The following is a 21269-nucleotide window of genomic DNA, read 5'->3' as shown; positions in this document are numbered from 1 at the left end:
CCGGATATCAGTGTGTAATTCACTGCTTAGTGCAAATCTACTTGCTTCACTGCCTATTGCAAATCTACTTGCATCCTGCACTTTAATTCCTTAGCGGGTCTGCAGCAGCCCAGCTTTTTATTTGTTGAGTTTTTACAACTACATAACCTAGCCCACTGTATATGCATATACATTAATTTGAGGGCAATTGAATCTATATCAATAATCAACTTTGATTTTATCTATTAAAGTCATCCATTGTTTTTAGCGCAGCCTGTTTTTTATCATTATGTACAATTTTTTCAAGGGGTTGGGGAGCCTTTGACAGACTAGCAGCTGAGAGGTGTGGGCGCTACACTAAGTGAATACTGTTCATCTATGCCTATAGGCTCCAGTGATGTAAATCCGGGCCTGGCTGCTAGCCTTCCTGTACGTAGTGGTACACCGCCAGTGAGTTGGGCGCAGGGCCTGCCGCTCAAATCCCCGGCGGTGTAAAAAATACTATTCCCCCTCGGAGTTGTAGCAACTCTGAGGAAGATGTAATTCGGGGTCCAGCAATTGCCGGAACCCCAAATTACCCTTGCTCAGTATAGCATTAGAGCTATAGCGCTCGGAGGTCTGGATCTGAAACCACCTGCTTTGTCCCCAGGTCCCCCCCAATTCTGTTTTGATCTGGAGGCCCCTGCAGTGTAGCGGCTCACCTGTTGCGGCCGACATGTGCTCCTCTATAGAGATTGCCCAAACATCAGATTTGGGATTCGCGAACTGCGAACGTGAACTTCCTAAAAAGTTAAAGTTTGCGCAAACTGCCATAGACTTCAATGGGCAGGCGAATGTTAAAACCTACAAAGACTGTTTCTGGCCACAAAAGTGATGGAAAAGTTGTTTCAAGGGGCCTAACACCTGGAGGGGGGCATGCCGGAGTGAGATACACACCAAAAGTCCTTCAGAAAATTACGTATGTGACGCAGAGTAGTGTTATAATCCCTAAAGGGCAGAAATCACATTGCATTCTTAAATTGGAGGCATGCAATGCTTGAAAACATCTTGCGTGTGTATGCATGGATCTGGTAGTGTAAGTAGTGTACTGCTTCACACTGACAGACCAAACTCACTGTTTAACACACCGCAAAAAGCTGTTTGTGTAGTGATGGCCGTGCTGGTGCGCACATTGGCGAGAGTGCAAGCAATGATGGTTTTCCAGCCTATATGGTTGGGCTGAGGTAGCTCAATGACAGAACAACAGTGACTGTCCAGTTGATCGAATTTGGTCTGTTCACAATGACAGTTCAGTTCAATCACAAATACAGTGGAAAGATATGCACTGGTACAATACAGTATGCTGGCGGACTACAAATGCCAGCTGGGACTGTGGGCTGTATCAATGCAGTGTCACCCACAAAGAGAGCTATGCTATAGTAAGTTCAATCACAAATACAGTTGAAAGATATGCACTGGTACAATACAGTATGCTGGCGGACTACAAATGCCAGCTGGGACTGTGGGCTGTATCTATGCAGTGTGTCACCCACACAGAGACCAATGGTATAGTAAGTTCAATTACAAATACTGTGGAAAGATATGCACTGGTAATACGGTGTGCTGGCACAGTACAGCAAGGGCCAGCCGCGACATTGCTGTATCTATGCAGTGTCAGTGTCACACACACAAAAAAAACTCACCAGAAGAATATTAGCCCTCAAAAGAGCTTTTTTGGGGTGCTTTCAGCAACAAATTTCAGCGAAGAGCAAGCTAACAAGAGCCTAACTAACGCTTTCCCTATCTCTAACAATGTCTCTCCCTTCCTCTCACTACAGCAGCAGCCAGAAACTGAGAACACGGCCGACGCTGCTGCGTTTTTATGGGGCGAAGGTCCATGGGGCCTGATTGTTTGCTGACTGTGATGTAGAGGGTCAAAGTTTAGCCATAATGAGGTATAGGGGGCAGGTCAAACGCAATATGTGTTTGTTTCCTGCCGCGGACGTGAACAGCTGAAATTAGCGCAAACTACCGGCCTGGCGAACCATTCGGGCCATCTCTACTCCTCTATATGTCCGTACCATGTTATTACGTAATAACATGCGAAGGGTAACGGAGGAGAGGCATCTCTGTGTGGATAAAGACTGGAGGGTACGGAGCCACAGGCATACAGAGGAGTGTGGCCAAACAGGTGAGTCACTCAGGGCCGGGCCGAGGCATAGGCTGGAGAGGCTCCAGCCTCAGGGCGCAGTGTAGGAGGGGGCGCAGAATTCATTCAGCTGTCATTCCTAATTGTGTTTGAAGCAGAAAGAAATAAGAAAAGGGGATACATGGCAGTGACTGCAAGCCAGATAACTAGATATTAAGGTGTTGGGGAGGTTGTGGGCCCTGTGGCCCTCTTAGTCTAATAGCAATCAGTGTGTGACGGCTGGGGTGGGAGGGATGGAGGGGCGCACTTTGCTGTCTCAGCCTTGGGTGCTGGAGGAACTTGTCCCGGCTCTGGAGTCACTACACTGCAGGCACACCAGGGACAAAAATAAATTTAGGGGGGACCTGGGGGGAGCCCAGGGGGGATGAATTTAGCAGCCCAAAATGCCGCTAGGGGGGTTCTGTCAGAGGGGCCCTCAGGTTAATTTTTCCTGGGGCCCCATCGTACCATCCCTGGCCTCCAGTTATAGTGTCTTCCATTATAGAGCTCCCTATTAAGATCCTCTTTATTATAGACCTCAATTATAATATGTCCTTTATTGTGTCCACATCCATTGTAGTGTAATTATTTATATTGTCCCCTGATATAGTCGCCTCAGTAATAGTACACTTCCTCATAGGGCCCCCAGTTGCTCTTTCACTGCAGTTCCCTCCCTCCCTGCCCAATTGGCAGGTGCCAGGGTCCAGAGAGCGTGCAAGCCGGACACCTGCCAATTGGCACAAACTTGACCTGAGGAAGCGGCTGTTGCCGAGAAACGCGCTGTCACAGTGCTCATAAAATAAAGTTTATAAAAATCTTTTTATATCACTACTCTTTGTGAGTTTTTTTCATATAAGATTTCAATTTGGCTCTTTTTCAATTGAGCGCCTCCTACTTCTGTTCTAGTCTTTTTGGAGGGACAGTAACCCTTTGGGAGCCATGTCCCTCTGTCCCTGATTTGTTCCTCTTTCAGGACAGATGTACAGAAGAAAAACTAGCGTTGTTGGAAAGAAGTAATGTGGTTGGAATTCTAAAGTTACATATTTTGCTTATGAATTTTTTGTGGGGGCTAGGGGTGTGGTGGGCATAATTAGAAGTGTGGCAGGGGCGTGTCTTAAAGCACCCCTCTTTCTCATCTCAAAAAGTTGGGAGGTATGGTTACACCCATGCTAGTTACACCACTGCCCTTACCCTCATTACTCATGACTACCGTGCCAGTATCAACTAGTCTCCGCCCATCAGGTACAAAAATTAAGAAATAAAAATGATAGCAATTGTCCTAATAATTTATTTATTTATTTTCTACTTAAAACACACATTTTCACAAGACCCATACAACCCCACCCACACATTAAATAATAATAATAATAATAATACAGTAGATAAATATTTCAGAATCAGCAGCAATGTACATTAAATAGACCGCAGTAAGTTCAATGCATTTCTACCGCTATCAGGGGATGTGGCCTGCACACACAGAAGCAATCTTCTTCAGTACTGAGCCATCATTTTCCAGGGAATTCTGGGAGATAATCGAATATGCAGGTTAGACAGGAGGCAATGGCCTGCGTCTGGAGAACACCCTTGTTACTGACATCCAGAAGATTTGTCCCGATCGTGTTTTTATCAGCTCTGATTAGCTTCACATCCCTCCGTCTCTGCTTTTCTTTTGCGGGTGTGGCAGTTGAGGTGTTGGACGTCTGTGTAGAGAAGGTATGAAGAGTGAATTAAAGAAGAGTTTTCATGTAGAGATCATATATGGAAAGGGTTCCTAATGGGCAGAGAAGGGAAGAAAGCTACTCCCACAAAAAAACTTTGGATAAAGTGGAAAAAACTTTGAGGGAAGGGTCACACTTGAGCCGGTGTCACTTCACCGGTGGCGCATTGCTCACCTGCTTATAGCAGATTAGTAATGGGCTCACCAGCCCCACATGAAGTCCTGCTTCCTCTCTGACTACAGTGGTGCCTCATGTGACCCAGCAGCAAGTAACAGGTCACATGAGGCACCGCTGTAGCCATGGATACAGGAGGCAGGATGGGCGGATGGAGATACCATCGCTGGAATGTTGAGAACAGGTGAGTGAAGCGACGCCACGCATCTATGGATGGGGAATGTGAGAAGTGTTGCTCGGATACCGCCGACCACGAATTCGAATAAATACAGCCGCGGCAGTCCCAAAATCCGGATAAGCCGTGATTGTGATTCAGATTTGAAACTGACTGATGATTCGAATTTTATCCGTGATTGCCTGTAAAATCCGTGATCACGGTTTGTGAACCGGGTTTGACTTTAAACGTTAATAGCAAAGCCCCCATATGTGGCCCAATCCCCAGAATTGCAAGGATTATAAAGTTGATCAGTGGCCACAACTTAAATTTTTTTTTTCAAAAACACCTTATAGTTTTTGAGAAAATCTAATTTAAAGATTCCAATGAAAAAGTGAGGATTTCTCAGGCCCTGCTGGGCTGATTTGCAAATTTTTTTTTATTACACGCAGCTAGCACTTTGCTAGCTGCGTGTACTGCCCGATCGCCGCCACTCCACGCCGATTCGCCGCTAACCGCCGCCCCCCTCCCCCCCCAGACCCCATGCGCAGCCTGACCAATCAGTGCCAGGCAGCGCTGAGGGGTGAATCGGGACTCCCTTTGACGTCACGACGTCATCCCACCCGTCGCCACAGCGACGGGGGAAGCGCTAATGGAAATCCCGTTCAGAACAGGATTTCCTGACGGTCCTGATCGCCGGAGGCGATCGGAGGGGGTGGGGGGATGCCGCAGCTCAGCGGCTGTCATGTAGCTAGTACTAGCCTAGCCACATGATTAAAAAAAATATAAATAAAAAAATAGTGCTGTGCTGCCCCCTGGCGATTTTAATTTTAAAGAGACTCCGTAACAAAAATTGCATCCTGTTTTTTATCATCCTACAAGTTCCAAAAGCTATTCTAATGTGTTCTGGCTTACTGCAGCACTTTCTGCTATCACAGTCTCTGTAATAAATCAATGTATCTTTCCCCTGTCAGACTTGTCAGCCTGTGTCTGGAAGGCTGCCAAGTTCTTCAGTGTTGTGGTTCTGCTATGAACTCCCCCTTCCAGGCCCCTCTATGCACACTGCCTGTGTATTATTTAGGATTAGAGCTGCTTCTCTCTTCTCTCTTATCTTTTACAAGCTGGATAAATCCTCCTCTGAGCTGGCTGGGCTTTCACATACTGAGGAAATTCAGACAAGGGCAAAGCTGTTTGCAGGAAGAAATGAGCAGCCTGAAACTTCAGTGCATAAGAGATGCAGGGAGAAAGAAACACACAAATGATCTCTTGAGATTCAAAAGGAAGGTTGTATACAGCCTGCGTGTGTATGAATGTATTTTCTATGTGTGGACATACTGTACATCAACCTACTTCCTGTTTTGGTGGCCATTTTGTTTGTTTATAAACAAACTTTTAAAAACTGTTTTTAACCACTTTTAATGCGGCGGGGAGCGGTGAAATTGTGACAGAGGGTAATAGGAGATGTCCCCTAACGCACTGGTATGTTTACTTTTGTGCGATTTTAACAATACTGATTCTCTTTAAATCCCGCCAAAACGGTTTTAGCAGTTAATAGCAAAGCCCCCTTACATGCTATAAACATCAAATGCGCAGGATATGTTAAGTAGAACAGTGGGAACAAGGGAAGTTTTTTTCCCAAAAAGACCTAATAGTTTTTGAGATAATCGATTTTAAAGGTTTAAAAGAAATTTAAAAGGAAAAAGTACACATGTAAAGGCGGTAAATACAGTAACTGTCATACCGCATTTAAATGTATGCTATTTTCCTTTCAACCTTTAAAATCGATTATCTCAAAAACTCAGGGCCGCCTTCAGGGCATCACAGGGGGGACTGCTGTATGGGGCCCGGGTGAATCTGGGGCCCAGCAAGCAGTGCCACTCATGTGATGAGAGGTGCTGGGAGGCCCATTTAGGCATTACCTATAGTCAGTGATTAAAGGAAACCTGAAATGAATGGGAGAAAAGAATTTTTACTTAATCGGGGCTCCTTCCAGCCCCCTGTAGTCCAGCCGCTCCCTCAATACTCTTCTGTTGCACTCCATTGTGCTCCTGTGAAGATCACACAATCCAGCTGGGTGGCAGGGCACTGTGCTCTCACAGTCTGAGGCCTCCTCTATCGTGCTTCCATAGCTGCGAGCATTCTGTACAAGTCCACTTACAGTCCGGATTGTATGAATGAACTGAGCATATGCAGAACATAATAGGAGTGCATGAAAAGTAGACACACAGAGGTCAGTGTTTTTAGACCTTCAAAGATTGTGATTTGCCATGTGAGGGGATTGAGGGGGCCCCGTAGGTTTGCCCATTAGGTGGCCCAAATATTTCTGATGGCGGTCCTGCAAAAACTATAAGGTCTTTTTTTTTTTAAATTCACCTTGTTCCCACTGTTTTACTTTGAAGCCTCTTTAAAAATCAGTTTTTAGTTCTTATTTATGTTAAGGATTTATGCCCTAAAATGCTGCTATCCCGTGGCAAAATTGGCAGGGCAGAAACGGGGGAGCATTTCCTGGAGGACGCAGAGCTTGCTGCAGTAGCTCTGCCTCTCCTCGCATCAATCCCCGCTGATCGCCGCCTCCGCCCGCCCCTCTCAGTCTTCTTTAACTAAGAGGGGCGGGGAGGAGGCGGAGATTCTCAGTGGATTGACGCGAATGGGGGCAGAGCTACAGCGCTAAGCTCTGCCTTCCTGGGCAGCAATATCCACGACCAAGAAAGTTGTGGATTTTTGTCCTAGGTTTTGAGGGTGATAAAACCCTCGTTCAGCTGCGGGATAGCGGCGTTTTAGGTCGGGCATAGATCCTTTACATAAATAAGAGCTAAAAATGTATTTTTAAAGAGGCTTCAGAGTCTCTTTAATATATCCTGCAAATTTGGTATTTATATCATGTAAGGGGGATTTGCTATTAACCACTAAAGTCGGTGGCTTTTCAGCTTATAATCACGGCTATTTTTTCTGTGATCACGGGCCAAATACGCAAATTAACGGCCGCATCACGGATTCAGATCACGATGTTGGATAGTGAAGAAATGCTTGTGAATCTCGGCTGTGCCGTGATCATGGATTGTATCAGAGGAACACTAAATGCGAAGTGGGGGACATTTGAGGAGGGGAGACGCCTCTTGCCGCCCTCGAATTGTTACTGCCCTGAAGCACATGATTCATATTGCTTCATGGAAGACTCGGCCGCAACTGGTGGGGCCGCAGTGGCGCAGCTAAGGAGCTGTGGGCCCCGGTGCAAGTATTACATTGGGGGCCCCCAAACACTCTATACATAACAATTGATACGGCGCACCAAAACCTGCCAATGGCAACTACAATGTCAGAGGTGCAAGAAGGGGATGGGGAACAGTTTGTTAATGATTACCACTAATCAAAGTATCTATAGAAGTGATTATTATGAGCACAGGACCAATTGAGAGCTAATAATGCAGTTGAGGGAGGGCCCTTCGGGTCCCCTCTTGCCCAAGGGCCCCGAAGCGGTCGCTACCTCTGCACCCCCTATGGCTACGCCCCTGTGTGGGGGACATACTGAGGTGAAGCATGGAAAACAAAGCAGTAGAAATTGACCTAATTTCCTGTACAGAAAAAATCAGAGAACGGAGGGGTAACTAACAACCTATTGAGAGGGGCAGGAACCACTTACCGCGGCATCGAATGTCTGGCAGCTGACGATGGGCTCCGCCTCTACAGACTTGGAATATCCCGCTGTGCACAACTTCATCACCTGTAGAGACATCACTCGTCAGAACACATTGCCTGCTTATACAGTCAGATACACGGAGCCAGCCACGTCTTTCTTTATCCATTCACATCCTCCTTTCCACTGTGCGTTTCATGGAACGTTATTGTAATGTAATGAAGAAGCTTGAACAGAGGCGCCAAAGTAGGATAAAACCGTCTAAAAACGTTTAAAAGAGGAGGTAGTGGTGGACTTACCTCCCCAGCAGACAAACAGCCACAATCCTATTATTTTATATCAAAAATAACATTTAATAGGAAGTCCAAATTGCAACGCGTTTCGCTGGTACACTCCTGCTTCATCAGGCAAATCGAGGAGACCAAACTAGTAAGGATCTGGTAAGGAGCCAAGCTCGTTTGGTGATGAAGCAGGAGGGTACCTGTGAAATGCGTTGCAATTTGGACTTCCTATTAAGGAGGTTATTTTTGATCTAAAATACCAACATTGTGTCTGTCTGCTGGTAAGTTCACCACTACCCCCTCTTTTACTTTTAAGTGATTTTTAGAAGATTTTATCCTAATTTGGCATTCAAGCTTCTACATTATTTTTTAGTCCACTCCCGGTGAAGCAGTGAACCCCCTTTTTCCTTTCTACAGAGAGTGATTTCCTAAACCTGAGTGGGGTCAGGTCATAATCTCTCCACCTGCCTACACAGTGGTTGCCTGTATCGTAACCCAACAGTCAAAAGAGAGATCTGCACACAGTGTTCAAGGAACAACGGGCCAGATTTATCAAGAGTGTCTGAGACAAAATATTAGTAGGTTTTTAGAAATCCATGCAGAACTGTCTCAGGCATCTTAAGAAATCATTAGATAGTGCAGATTCCTTCTAATAGGAGGAGCTAGGAAGGACTCTCAGACAGTGCAGTGTGTGAGGGGAATTGCTGTTGCTGAGGTAACCACACCTGCTGTATTGATAGCAGCAGGCTCTGAGGAGGAATTCAGCAGGGGGGAGGAGCACATCACAAATCATGTCTAGCCTGCACTTTGCAATCATGTCTAGCCTGCAGTTCTACATCTGTAGAACTGCTATCAAGCACTTCTTAATCTGCGCAAGTTTAGGGATGGATCTGCACTTCTCTTAACTGTAGTGCAGCTCTAGAAATTAATGCTAAATTGCCACTATTACATAGGATTTAAGAAGGTTCTTATTATCATGCAGAACTGTTCTCCCTGCTGAATAGAACAGATTAAGAAGAAAAAACTGTCAGTAATGCATTGATAAATCTCCCCCTGTGTGGTTTTATTGTTCCAGTGCACACAAATAATACACACCAAGTCGTCTCAGGCTGAGATTATTTGGTGTGTATTATTTGTGTGCACTGGAACAATGAAAGCACGTTGTTCCTTGAAGACTGTGTGCAGATCCCTCTTTTGACTGTTGGATTATCGCAGCTACGGGTTCCAGCACTGCTCTACCATAAATGTGCAATTCTTTCGATTGAATGTATGGCAACCCACTCTTGTGAGTATAACTGCTTCAAGTTACTAACAGCGCTCGCTTGTGATTTTCAAACACACGACACCATATTGGGCTCCCAGTTTTGTTTCCTTTTCCCTGTTTTCAAATATTGTGATGTAACCACTTGCGTACCACCAGTCTGTGGCCGCTTAAGGATTGATTCCGTCAGCCTCCGCTTCGTCAACGTTCAAACGGAACCACTGCCGACTGACAGGTGTGCACATATACTATAGATCAGTGTTTCTCAACATTGTGCCCCTTTTAAAACCCTGTACTCACCAAGTAGCCCCCCTAGCATGCTAAACATTATCACAAGTACCCCTTGACAAATATATATTAAATCGTAGTACATGATAATTGGTTCTAAACAATTTCCAAGCATTTACTATTGCTTTTAATTAGCTAAAACACTAAATTTGGTGTTGCTTAAATAAGATTTATCATTTTCTAAAACTCTAAATTTGTTACTCTTGGTTAAGTATATCAAGCCGGAGTACCCCCTGGAACCATCAGAAGTACCCCCTGGGGTACGCGTACCACACGTTGATAGGGATGGTCGGAATGCCAATTTCCGATTCCGCGGTAAATCCGCATTCCGTCATGTACCGATTACCGATTCCGCTACCAATTTCCGCATTCCAATGCGGAATTTCCGCCGGAAATCGCGGAAATTCCGCCCGACTTTAACATCGATTTTCTCATAAACTATAAGGTCTTTTTGAAAACTTTTTTTTGCATCTTGTTCAGAAGATTCTGTTTAATAAACCTTGGTGTTTCTAGGACTTACGGGGGCTTTGCTATTAACCGCTAAAGTCGGCGGATTTTTACTGTAATGTAAAATGCAGAAAATAGGCAGATGCAGATTTTCTGCACTTTACATTACAGTAAAAATCTGCCGACTTTAGCGGTTAATAGCAAAGCCCCCTTTATTAAACCGAATCTTGTGAACAAGATGCAAAAAAAAGTTTTCAAAAAGACCTTATAGTTTTTGAGAAAATCGATGTTAAAGTCGGGTGTAATTTCCGCGGAAATCCGCCTACGGCAATTGCATTACCGATTTCCGCATTCCGATGCGGAAATTGAATTTCCGATCGGAATTTCGGAAATTACATTTCCGCGGAATCCGAATGAGCATCCCTACACGTTGAGAACCTAGGCTATAAATAACATAGAAAATCGGGAACATGTCCATTTCTTCTATGAGGAAACAGTCGTTTTTAGGCTAGTGGTGGGAACAGTTCCAGGGAAAATGACAATATAATATGAAAGACAATAACAAATTAATTACTTGGTTCTGTCCAGGAGAAAATGAAATCTTTTTTTTTAACAAAGCAAGTGGTGTAAGACAGCTGATTTAAAGAGAACCCGGGGTGGGATTTAATTATGTTAGTGGGGCACAGAGGCTGGTTGTGCACACTAAGACCAGCCTCTGTTGCCCCATGGTGTGCCTCCAGGACCCCCCCTGCGCACCGCTATACCCCCGCAGTGCTGGCGACACGCAGCGTGTCGCCAGCACAATGTTTACCTGTGCGCTGTCTGTCAGCGCTGCTCCCCCGCCTCCTCCGAATGGAAAAAAAAGCTTTCAATTATTTCGAGAGATACGATCGGTTTTATCGAATTTATGGTAAAATCTGATCATTTTATTGTATCGTGTGTGGCCACCTTAACTCAGAATTGAACTTTATCCCAATCTTTACCTTTTCTCAAATAGATCATTAAGGTGGCCACACACGATACAATAAAATAATCCAATTTTACAGCAATTCGATAAAAACGATCGGATCTACCAAGAAAATCGAAAGTTTTTTTTTTTTTCATTCGACTGAAAAATCCAATCGGATTTTCCGTTTTTTCGATTTATATCGATCCGGAATGCCAGATATTTCTCCAATTTTTTTTTAAAGATTGTATGGTGTGTGTTAGGCCACATACAGACATCAGACCATAGTCTTTGGAAAATGAAAGATCACAGACCAATCTTACCACCCTTCCTGTAGTATAAGAGCCATACTCTACACAGTCTTTTCTATGGAGCTGAACTCCACATCAGAAAAAAATCATTGCAAGATGCTGCACACACAGATGCTGTACAGACACAAAAGATCAGTATCTGCAAAAGATCTGTTCCTGCCAAAAATCCATTCCTACAAATTGCAATGATAGTCTATGAGATCTGCAGATCATCATACACACATGATTTAACTGACATTCATCTGCAGATCAGATCCACCAGGATGGATTTTCAGATCTGCAGATCTGCAGATGAATGTCAGTTAAATCATGTGTGTATGATGATCTGCAGATCTCATAGACTATCATTGCAATTTGTAGGAATGGATTTTTGGCAGGAACAGATCTTTTGCAGATACTGATCTTTTGTGTCTGTACAGCATCTGTGTGTGCAGCATCTTGCAATGATTTTTTTCTGATGTGGAGTTCAGCTCCATAGAAAAGACTGTGTAGAGTATGGCTCTTATACTACAGGAAGGGTGGTAAGATTGGTCTGTGATCTTTCATTTTCCAAAGACTATGGTCTGATGTCTGTATGTGGCCTTAGATTGTCAATTTATTAATATGCACACCCTAGCAATTTTCTCAGTTTCCAATCAGTTTGATCATAAATGGGGAAAAATTGTACATAGGTGCGTGGTACATTGGTCAGATTTTTGAAATGTTACAATCAGTCAGAAAAATTGATTGCAATTCCTAAACTGAACAGATATTTAAAAAATTGTTTAGTGTGTGGCCACCTTTAGGGACATCTATATGGCTAATATTGTAGTGAAAACCCCTCCCACAATGTGATGTCCTGACCACGGTCCTGACAGTTTGCTGTCTGTGAACATCGTTGCATTGTGGGAAACAACTGCTTTTTCCAACTGCCAAGCAAGCAGCATCTCCCTCTGTGTATAGAACTCTCAGTAACGAACATTCCGTACAGATCACCTGACAGGACTAAAAATGTCACCACCAGTGATACATTTCAGAATGCAAATCAGAGAGAGGACAGATTTTACAATGGGAAAGCACTGACTAAATAATCTATAAATGAATATTGTAAAAAATAAGCAATTTTATTCATTATTTCGTTTTCACTATAGTTCCTCTTTAAAGGGAAGGTCCAAGCAAAAAAAAAAAATGAGTTTCACTTACCTGGGGCTTCTACCAGCCCCATGCAGCCATCCTGTGCCCTCGTAGTCACTCACTGCTGCTCCAGTCCCCCGCTGGGAGCTTTCTGACCTCGGAGGTCAGGGCCGAATTGCATACATTTTTACACATTCCCGCTAGTGCAGGAACATTAACGCATACATTTTTACGTGTTAGTGGTGCAACACGTAAATTTTTGTTCCTGCACTAGCTGGAATGCGTAAAAATGTATGCAATGTGGCCCTGACCTCCGAGGTCGGCAAGCTGCCAGCGGGGGACTGGAGCAGCAGAGAGTGACTACAAGGGCACAGGATGGCTACATGAGGCTGGTAGAAGCCCCAGGTAAGTAAAACTCACTTTTTTTTTTTGCTTGAACCTTCCCTTTAAATTCGAGCCGTGATGAATAGGAAATGAAAAGCTTGAATATAGATTTCGTTACTTACGCCATTTTCTTTAAAGGGACAGTTATCTGAGTTCTTCCCTGACTTTTGGCAATCAGTCTCTTTTATAACAAATATTGTTGAGTTATTCTTGGCTGAATCTTCCGTTTGTGAATCTTCCTAAAGATAAAAAATAAAAAATAATATAAACAACAGAGGTGGGTTAGGATTAGGCATGGGAGGGTTCTGTGTGAGAGTAGGGTTAGGTTTAGTTGTGCTAAAATATCGGTAACATTTACCAGTGTTTTGCTATTGTCGTTATCACTAGATATTTTTTCATTTGGTGGCCAATTCACAAAGCTATTTATTGTTAAGGCCTGGTCCACACTAGGTCCGGAAACGTATCCGTGGCTGCATTTTTCAAACCTGATGAAAAACGGAGTCCCGGATACTAATGTTCAAAATAGCAGCCAGCCTCACCCAAGTAAAAAACGGATCCGTCTGCGTTTGCGGGGACCCGTTTTCAAAACCTGAACGGAAGGTCCGGATCTGCTGCATTTTCACGCAACGGATCAGGACCACGGATACACGCAGGGGTAGTGAAAAGCAATGAGAAAACGCATCTCCAGCTCCACAGGCAAAAAACGGATGTGAAAACGGATAGCCTGAGCTTTATGATTGGCCCAAAAAAATCCTCCCACTCCTTCCTAATGATGGAGACGTTTTCTGTCAGGGAAAAACTGAACGGAAACTGATGCAAAACTGATGCACTTTCATCAGTTTGCAGTACGGGGGTACTTCCCCTAATCTTCCCCTGATCCGGACTGCAGTGTCCGTCCTGCAACTGTGTCTAGTGTGGACCTAGCCTTACAGTATATCGGCTCTACCCTGTGCTCATTTATCCTTGCACCTCTACTTCATGCACGCAATAGATGCGTTGCAGGCTGACAAGTGTGAACGGCGCCTTCATATATAAATAGGAGCCAATCACTGTCAGTTTTGCAATGAGCGGAGAACGGACAAAAAATTACCGATCTCAGCTCAAGTGGGAACACAGATTTATCCTCTATAATAAAACCCCTTTGTCCCTGCGTCCCATGTCCGTGTGTGTGTCCCTGCATGCTACTGTGCATGTGCTGCAGGGACATTCGTTGGACGAGAGCAGGACAGGTAGGGGGCCGCACGGCCGGGCATGCAACGGGCGCGCATGGCGGGTGTGCGGCGTGCGCGGTGACTGTGCGTCAGTGGCGGCGGCCCCGGGAGGGTGAGAGGAGAGGGGAGGGGGTTTAAACACAGACCTAGAGCCGTTTTTAAACGGGCTTGGGTCTACCAGTTGATTTATAAAACTCCAACATATTCAATAGAACTGGACAGAGTACCTGGGCCAGGCCCGGATTTACATCACAGGAGCCTCTAGGCCCAGCTGTCCTGGCACCCTAGACTTCACCCTCCACAAACCTACAATCCTACAGCTTTCCCCTCCACCCTACTTCCTCTGCTCAGCGTAGGTAGCCACAGGTGCCCCTTAGTATTAGGTAACAGGATGTACCCTCAATATCAAGTATCTTGAGGTGCCCCTAAGTATTAGGTAGCTAGAACCATGCTCTGGCTGAAGGTAAATCTGGTCAGTGGAATGCAGAGCTAGGTGAGTAACCTATCATTAATGCTCTGCTAGGGACTCTATATAGGGAGGCACTGGGGGAGGGGAGTGAGCCGCCTTTCCATTATCAGGAACCTGTAGGCACATGCCTACAATGCCCTGTGATAAATCCCGCCCTGACCTGGGCTCTCCAGTATTGTCTTTTTGGTGGTTTGTACAGCCAGGGCCGGCGCTACCATAGAAGCAAAGGGGGCATTTGCCCCAGGGTCCCAGAGCCTGTATGGTCCCCAAGGTGTCCCTCCTTGCCTCCAGCTATGGTGACTCATGGGGCTCCCTGCACATTGCAAATCCAATTTCTGATTCTGATTTTCCCTGGATGTTATCAAAAGAAAAATGCAGAAAAAAACACAGCATGCAGTACCAATTAAAAATCAACATCGGAATCGCATGTAATGTGCAGGGAGCCTGAGAGCGGGAATACTGTGTGTACACTCTGCATAGGACAAGGAGGAGGAGCAGAGGCGTAACTAGAAATCACTGCCCCCCTCCTTGCAAAACTTTGGATGCCCCCCTCACTTTCTGCACAGGTAAACTGAGAACCAATGTTATTGAATTGGCTAGTGCACACTTGAATGTGTTTTCCCCGACCCCATGAAGATAAAAGACAGACAGCAGTGAAGCACTGGGAGCATTTTCTCTATCAATTACATTAGCTTCTGTGATAAAACGTGCATGTTATCACACATACAGACACACATGGAGCCTGATTCACAAAGCGGTGCTAACAGTTAGCACCCTGGTGAAAAGCCCTTTATCATGCCTAAACTCAGTTTAGGCATGATAAGTTTAGGTGTGATAAGTTTAGGTGTGATAAGTTTAGGCATGATAAGTTTAGGTGTGATAAGTTTAGGCATGCTAAGTTTAAGCGCCAACTGCGTTAGCACCGCAGTGCACAGCTGATCAAAAGTTTTACACTAGCAAAGTCTGGTGCACTTTGTATAAAGTTTAATGGTGCTGCTTTGCGTGCGGGACTTTGCAAGCGATCTAAACGTATCTAAACTTAGCATGCCTAAACTTATCACACCTAAACTTATCATGCCTAAACTTATCACACCTAAACTGGCTTTTCACCAGAGTGGTGCAATGGTTATCATGCCTAAAGTCTCTAACTGGGTTAGCACCGCTTTGTGAATCGAGCCCATGGTGTAGAAAAGGGGAGAGAGGATGGGGGTAGAGCAGCGCTGTACACAAGGCCCTGCTGCACACTGAATAGGGACTGTCTACAAATCTTTGTTTGCAAACTTTTTATGATCATTGCTCATATGGTTTTATCAGTCATTAGAACAATTGTGCAGAGAGCAGAAAGTTTTTTCTCTCCATGCAGTTAGTTGTCAGTCTCTCAGGAAAGGGAAGAAAAGCTTCTTCCCCCACGGGTCCCCCTGCGGCTTCTGGGCCCCCCTGCAGCTGCATCTCTTGCAGGGTCTATTGTTACGCCCCTGAGGAGGAGAATTATGGGAACCCCAAAAAATGTTTTTCAGAAGACATAGGGCTCGATTCACAAAGTGGTGCTAACCCAGTTAGAGACTTTAGGCATGATAACCATTGCACCATGCTGGTGAAAAGCCAGTTTAGGCGTGATAAGTTTAGGTGTGATAAGTTTAGGCATGCTAAGTTTAGATAAGTGTAGATAGCGTGCAAAGTCCCGCACGCGAAGCAGCGCCATTAAATTCTATGCAAAGTGCACCAGACTTTGCTAGCGCAAAACTTTTGATCAGCTGTGCACTGCGGTGTTAACGCAGTTGGTGCTTAAACTTATCATGCCTAAACTTATCACACCTAAACTTATCATGCCTAAACTTATCACACCTAAACTTATCATGCCTAAACTGAGTTTAGGCATGATAAAGGGCTTTTCACCAGCGTGCTAACTGTTAGCACCGCTTTGTGAATCAGGCCCTTAGAACGGATATGTTAGGTGATATGTTTTGATGGGGGGGAAGGGGGGTTATTGGATCAGGCCCGGTAGCCGGCTCAGGGGCCCTGGGGTTATTTGGTTAGAAGGAGGGCATGTCGGGGGCCTCCCCAAAGTTACTTTTGCCCCAGAGGCCCTATTGTAGCTAGAACCGGCCCTGTGGCACTACAAAAGATGTTGGCACCACATAAATAAATAAATGATAATCACAACAAATGAAGTTTATATTTGGAGATATTTCCACCGAGTGTAACATCCCTCTAATGCCACCTGTGTGACCTCTCCCAGCTGCAGCTCTCGGAGGTGAGTCAGTGCACAGGAATGACGGGACGCTGAGATCACCTGAAGCTGCCAGTAGGATGCACGACAGGAATTCAATGGACAGCTTCCAAGATCATCACTCAGCACCTCTATTCCCCTCCCCCTGAGCACGTCACCAGCCAGGAGCGCTTAGATTGATTACAGACAATTTGCACTGCCAGTGACCACAATGCCATGACTGTTATTTAGAAAACATGTTTAGCTTGCCTGGCTGTGATCTGGTATGACCTAGATGAGTTTTGCAAACTTCTTCCCCTAAATGTCAAATAACGTAAAAGAACTTAAAGGACAACCAAGGTGACATGTGACATGGAGATAGACATGTGTATGTACAGTGCCTGGCACACAAATAACTAGGCTGTGTTCCTTTTTTTCCTTCTCTGCCTGAAAGAGTTTAACAATTAACATCAGGTATGCAAGTGACAGTTTCTGTCCAGGTGGGACTGGGTCAGACTATAGCATAACCCCCACTGATAAGTGATTACAGCCATAAAATAATTTCCTTTCAGTAAATGGCTTCTAAAAGCAGGAACAAGATAAAAAGGGTCAATAATTCATATATTTGAGCTCTGGCATAATTCAACGAAGGTGTCATTGAGCAGAAGCAATGAACCAGTAAAAATGTAAAAACTAGATTCAGGCTAGATTCACAGTGGGACGTTGCGTTTTGATGCCACGTTAAAGTCGCACCGCAAGCTTACAACGCAACGCGCCCAAAAAGTGGCAACGCAGCGTTACCGTCGCATACAGCAGATACAGTAAAAAATACAGGCAATGAAAAGTATGCTTCCAAGTCATTACTGAGCATGTGCAAACAGTCCAACGCAGCTAATAACGTGTATAACGCACTGCATGCAGTACTTTTACTTAACGTGCAGCGTTAGTCACCAACGCAACGTGTGCACTGTGAACAGGGCATTGATTTTTCATTGCAGTGAGTTATTCTGCGTTAAATGCTGTTTTAACGCGCGACTTTAACGTCCCGCTGTGAACTTAGCCTCAAATATAAAATAAAACTATGGGATATATAATTAAGTAATTTTTAGGAGGAGGAGGATAGATGCAATTGTTTTTCCCATCAGTTTATTTTCACCTCGGATGTCCTTTAAAAGGAAACTTAAAGGGATACTGTAGGGGGGTCGGGGGAAAATGAGTTGAACTTACTTGGGGCTTCTAATGGTCCCCCGCAGGCATCCTGTGCTCGCGCAACCACTCATCGATGCTCCGGCCCGCCCCCGGATCACTTCTGGAATTTCAGACTTTAAAGTCTGAAAACCACTGTGCTTGCGTTGCCGTGTCCTCGCTTCCCCTGATGTCACCAGGAGCGTACGGCGCAGGCACAGACCATACTAGGCCTGCGCAGTACGCTCCTGGTGCCATCAGCGGGAGTGAGGACACGGCAATGCAGGCGCAGTGGTTTTCAGACTTTAAAGTCTGAAATTCCAGAAGTTTACCAGAGGCGAGGCCAGAGCATTGGTGAGTGGCTGCGCGGGCACAGGAGGTCTGTGGGGGACTATTAGAAGCCCCGGGTAAGTTCAACTCATTTTCCCCCGACCCCCCTACAGTATCCCTTTAAGTCTACTGAAAAAAAGCCAGTTTTACTTACCTGGGGCTTCTAATGGCCCCCTGCAGTTGACCAGTGCCCACTCCGGTACCCTGCGATCGTCCGGTCCCCCGCCACGGCTCAGTTTCGTCACTGCGCCTGCGCATCTTCATCCACTCTCCAGTCATCAGGAGCGTCTTGCGCAGGTGCAGTAGAGATTTTCTTGTCATGAATTGGGACGCGTGCTGCCAGGGCAGATGCAGTGGCCGGCAACAGGTTCAGTCACCGAAACTGAGCCATGGCTGGATACCGGAGGATTGCAGGGTACTGGCGTGGGCACAGGATGACAAAAAAATCTATATTTTTACTGCAAAAATTAAACTTATTTTCATTTGTATTTTCAATGGAATTTTCGCTCAAAAATTTTATTTAACCGCTTAAGGCAATCTGGACAAATATATTCATCCAAAAATCGCCACTCAAAGGCAATGTGGAAGAATTTATTTGTCCAGCGGTGTTGCCGTGGTTGCCCGCGCATATACACGTGCATGCGGCTCGTTCCCCGACGCTATTACAGGGAATCAATTGTGGAAAGGGAACAAGTGTTCCCTGAGGCAAACGATTCCCTGTGAATGAATCAAGAATGGATACCTCCAATCAGGATGCATCTTGATTCATGAAAAGAGATGTCACAAAATGAAAAAAAAAAAAGATCGAGCACTTCCTGGTATCTTCCAGGAGAGTGCTTAATGCCACCTAGTGGCTAAAAAGTAAAATTAAAGTAGAAATAAAAAAGCCCACAATACACGCTGAATAAAAACTGATTGACCCCTGACATTCCCAAGTAACTAAAAAAAAAACATGTTTTTAAAAAAAAAAAAATTACACAAAAATACATAAATATAATACTTACCTTAGGGACTAAACTTTTTTTAATATGTATGTTGTGAAGGTATATTACTATTATCTTTTCACTATATGGGCTTGCAATTTTAGTGATGGGCCCATAATTGAAAAAATGCACCTTTATTTAAAAAAAAAAAAAAATATTGCCACCATACATTACACTAGGGAAATATTTTAAACGTTGCAATAACCAGGGACAAACGGGCAAATAAAATGTGTGGGATTTATGCACAGCAGAACGTTTTATTTTAGAACTATAATGGCCAAAAACTGAGAAATAATGCATTTTTTTCCTTTTCGTTCTTAATATTTTCATTAAAATGCAGTTAGAATAAAATAATTCTTAGCAAAACCTAAAGAAAGCCTTAATTGGTGGCGAAAAAAACCCAAGCTATTGTATATATCACTTATGCGTGATGAGTAGTGATAAAGTTATTGGCAAATGAATGGAAGGAGCGCTGACGGAAACAATTGCTTCTGTCCTGTAGGTGAAAACACCTGCAGGCTGAAGTGGTTAACATTATTTTTGCAATAATGAATGCAAAAAGAATATTGCCATTTTCGCTCATCACAAAAGAGGAACAATTATCTCCTAGGAGAAAACAGGAGAAAAAAATGAATTGAATAAGGGCCATAGACCAACAGACAGCATCTCCGCTAGGTACATACCTGCGATTCCACCCACAGCATTCTGAAGAAATGATCAGAATCGCTCTGCTTTTCGTTAATGACGTCTATGGACCTTTCCAGTAAATGGATGCTTAGGAGTCTCCTTGTTAAGTGAGAGATGGAGGCTGAATATAATGCTGTAATTGCCTGTAACAAAATACATATCTGGAAACAGGTCTTCATTGTCCAGCTGTGCTGTGTGAGACGGAGGGACGCCGTGGACGATTCAGCAGCCAGACAGAAGTGCTTGTCGCGTTGCCTCTTCGGTGACTGGTGTGCGGTGCAAACCTCTGGCTTTTATATTGCACAATGACTTCACCCACGTGCCACCGGCAGAGCTGGTCCTCTGCTCTCACTTCAAGAAACTGCAGGAAATGGTTAACTAGGAAACCATACCGGAAATGTTGACTCTGTTGTAATTATTTGTCACTCGCTATTGTTCTCGCACGGACTGGCCATTAGTTAAATATATGTAAATGTGGGCAAATAATAACAGCGATTATCTAAGGTTTTCATCTGGCCAAGTACTGTTGGTGGGAAGCCCGGCAGTTTCGTGTAAGGACGCTAATTTGTTCCAGCATATCGGAATTGGAATCAGAACGTGTTTTTTTATTGAGATGTGACACTTACCAGGAATTCGAGTTGGCAACGGCTCAAAGAACACAAAAAAATTAAACAGTAAATGCAGCAATGTTTGACACTTCATAAAGTGTAATTACTTGTATGGTTCCATGGTATTCTGTCCGGTATTCCTGCAGTTGCACCATTACTGTTAGGGCTGGAGGCGGGGTTTGTGCAGTTCATCATTGAGACCTGGAGCCCACTAGCAGCATTTTTCTTGATTGTACATACTTGATTGTACATCCTACCCAAAATATGTGAACTTGTATTATTGGAACTACTAATCCAGTGTATGATCTGGCATTGTATTACTACCTTTATCTTTGTTGGCATAAGTATTTTAAAAGTTATTGCTGTATCAATAGTGACACAGCTGAAATGCCAAAATTGGCAGGAAAATTAAGGGGTACAAACCCCAGAACCTGGAGTGGTTAAGCCACCAGTGACTCAGCAAGCAAAAAAAAAATCTGAGTTAATTTTGACAGTACTTTTTCACCCACTATTTCTGTTTTTGACTGCAGAGTGCTGATTTTTTTTTCAACCACTGCACCCCCAAGGGGTTTATACCCTAACGGACCAAAGCAATTTTAACCTGTCAGTGCTCCTCCCTTTTATTCGCCAATAACTTTATTACTACTTATCACAACTAAATGATCTATACCTTGTTTTTTTTGCTACCAATAAGGCTTTTTTGGGGTAGCATATTTTGCTAAGAATTCTT

At 44.4% G+C, this 21269-nt stretch overlaps 1 protein-coding gene across 1 annotated transcript; it reads right to left on the bottom strand.

The window, feature by feature from the left end:
- Window positions 1-3420: 3420 nt before the first annotated feature.
- On the bottom strand, window positions 3421-20186 carry LOC137519568 (cathelicidin-6-like). The gene is made up of 4 exons (XM_068238541.1): window positions 19928-20186; window positions 12980-13096; window positions 7833-7913; window positions 3421-3846 (listed from the first exon to the last, which is right to left on the bottom strand). The coding sequence occupies exons 1-4, from the start codon at window positions 20108-20110 to the stop codon at window positions 3652-3654; spliced, it is 576 nt and encodes a 191-aa protein (XP_068094642.1). The 5' UTR covers window positions 20111-20186; the 3' UTR covers window positions 3421-3651.
- Between the last annotated feature and the right edge of the window lie 1083 nt (window positions 20187-21269).

The sequence above is a fragment of the Hyperolius riggenbachi genome, chromosome 5, assembly GCF_040937935.1.
Source record: "Hyperolius riggenbachi isolate aHypRig1 chromosome 5, aHypRig1.pri, whole genome shotgun sequence".
Taxonomy (NCBI): Eukaryota; Metazoa; Chordata; class Amphibia; order Anura; family Hyperoliidae; genus Hyperolius; species Hyperolius riggenbachi.
Note: the sequence above shows the minus strand (reverse complement) of the source record. Positions and strands in the feature narration are given on the sequence as shown.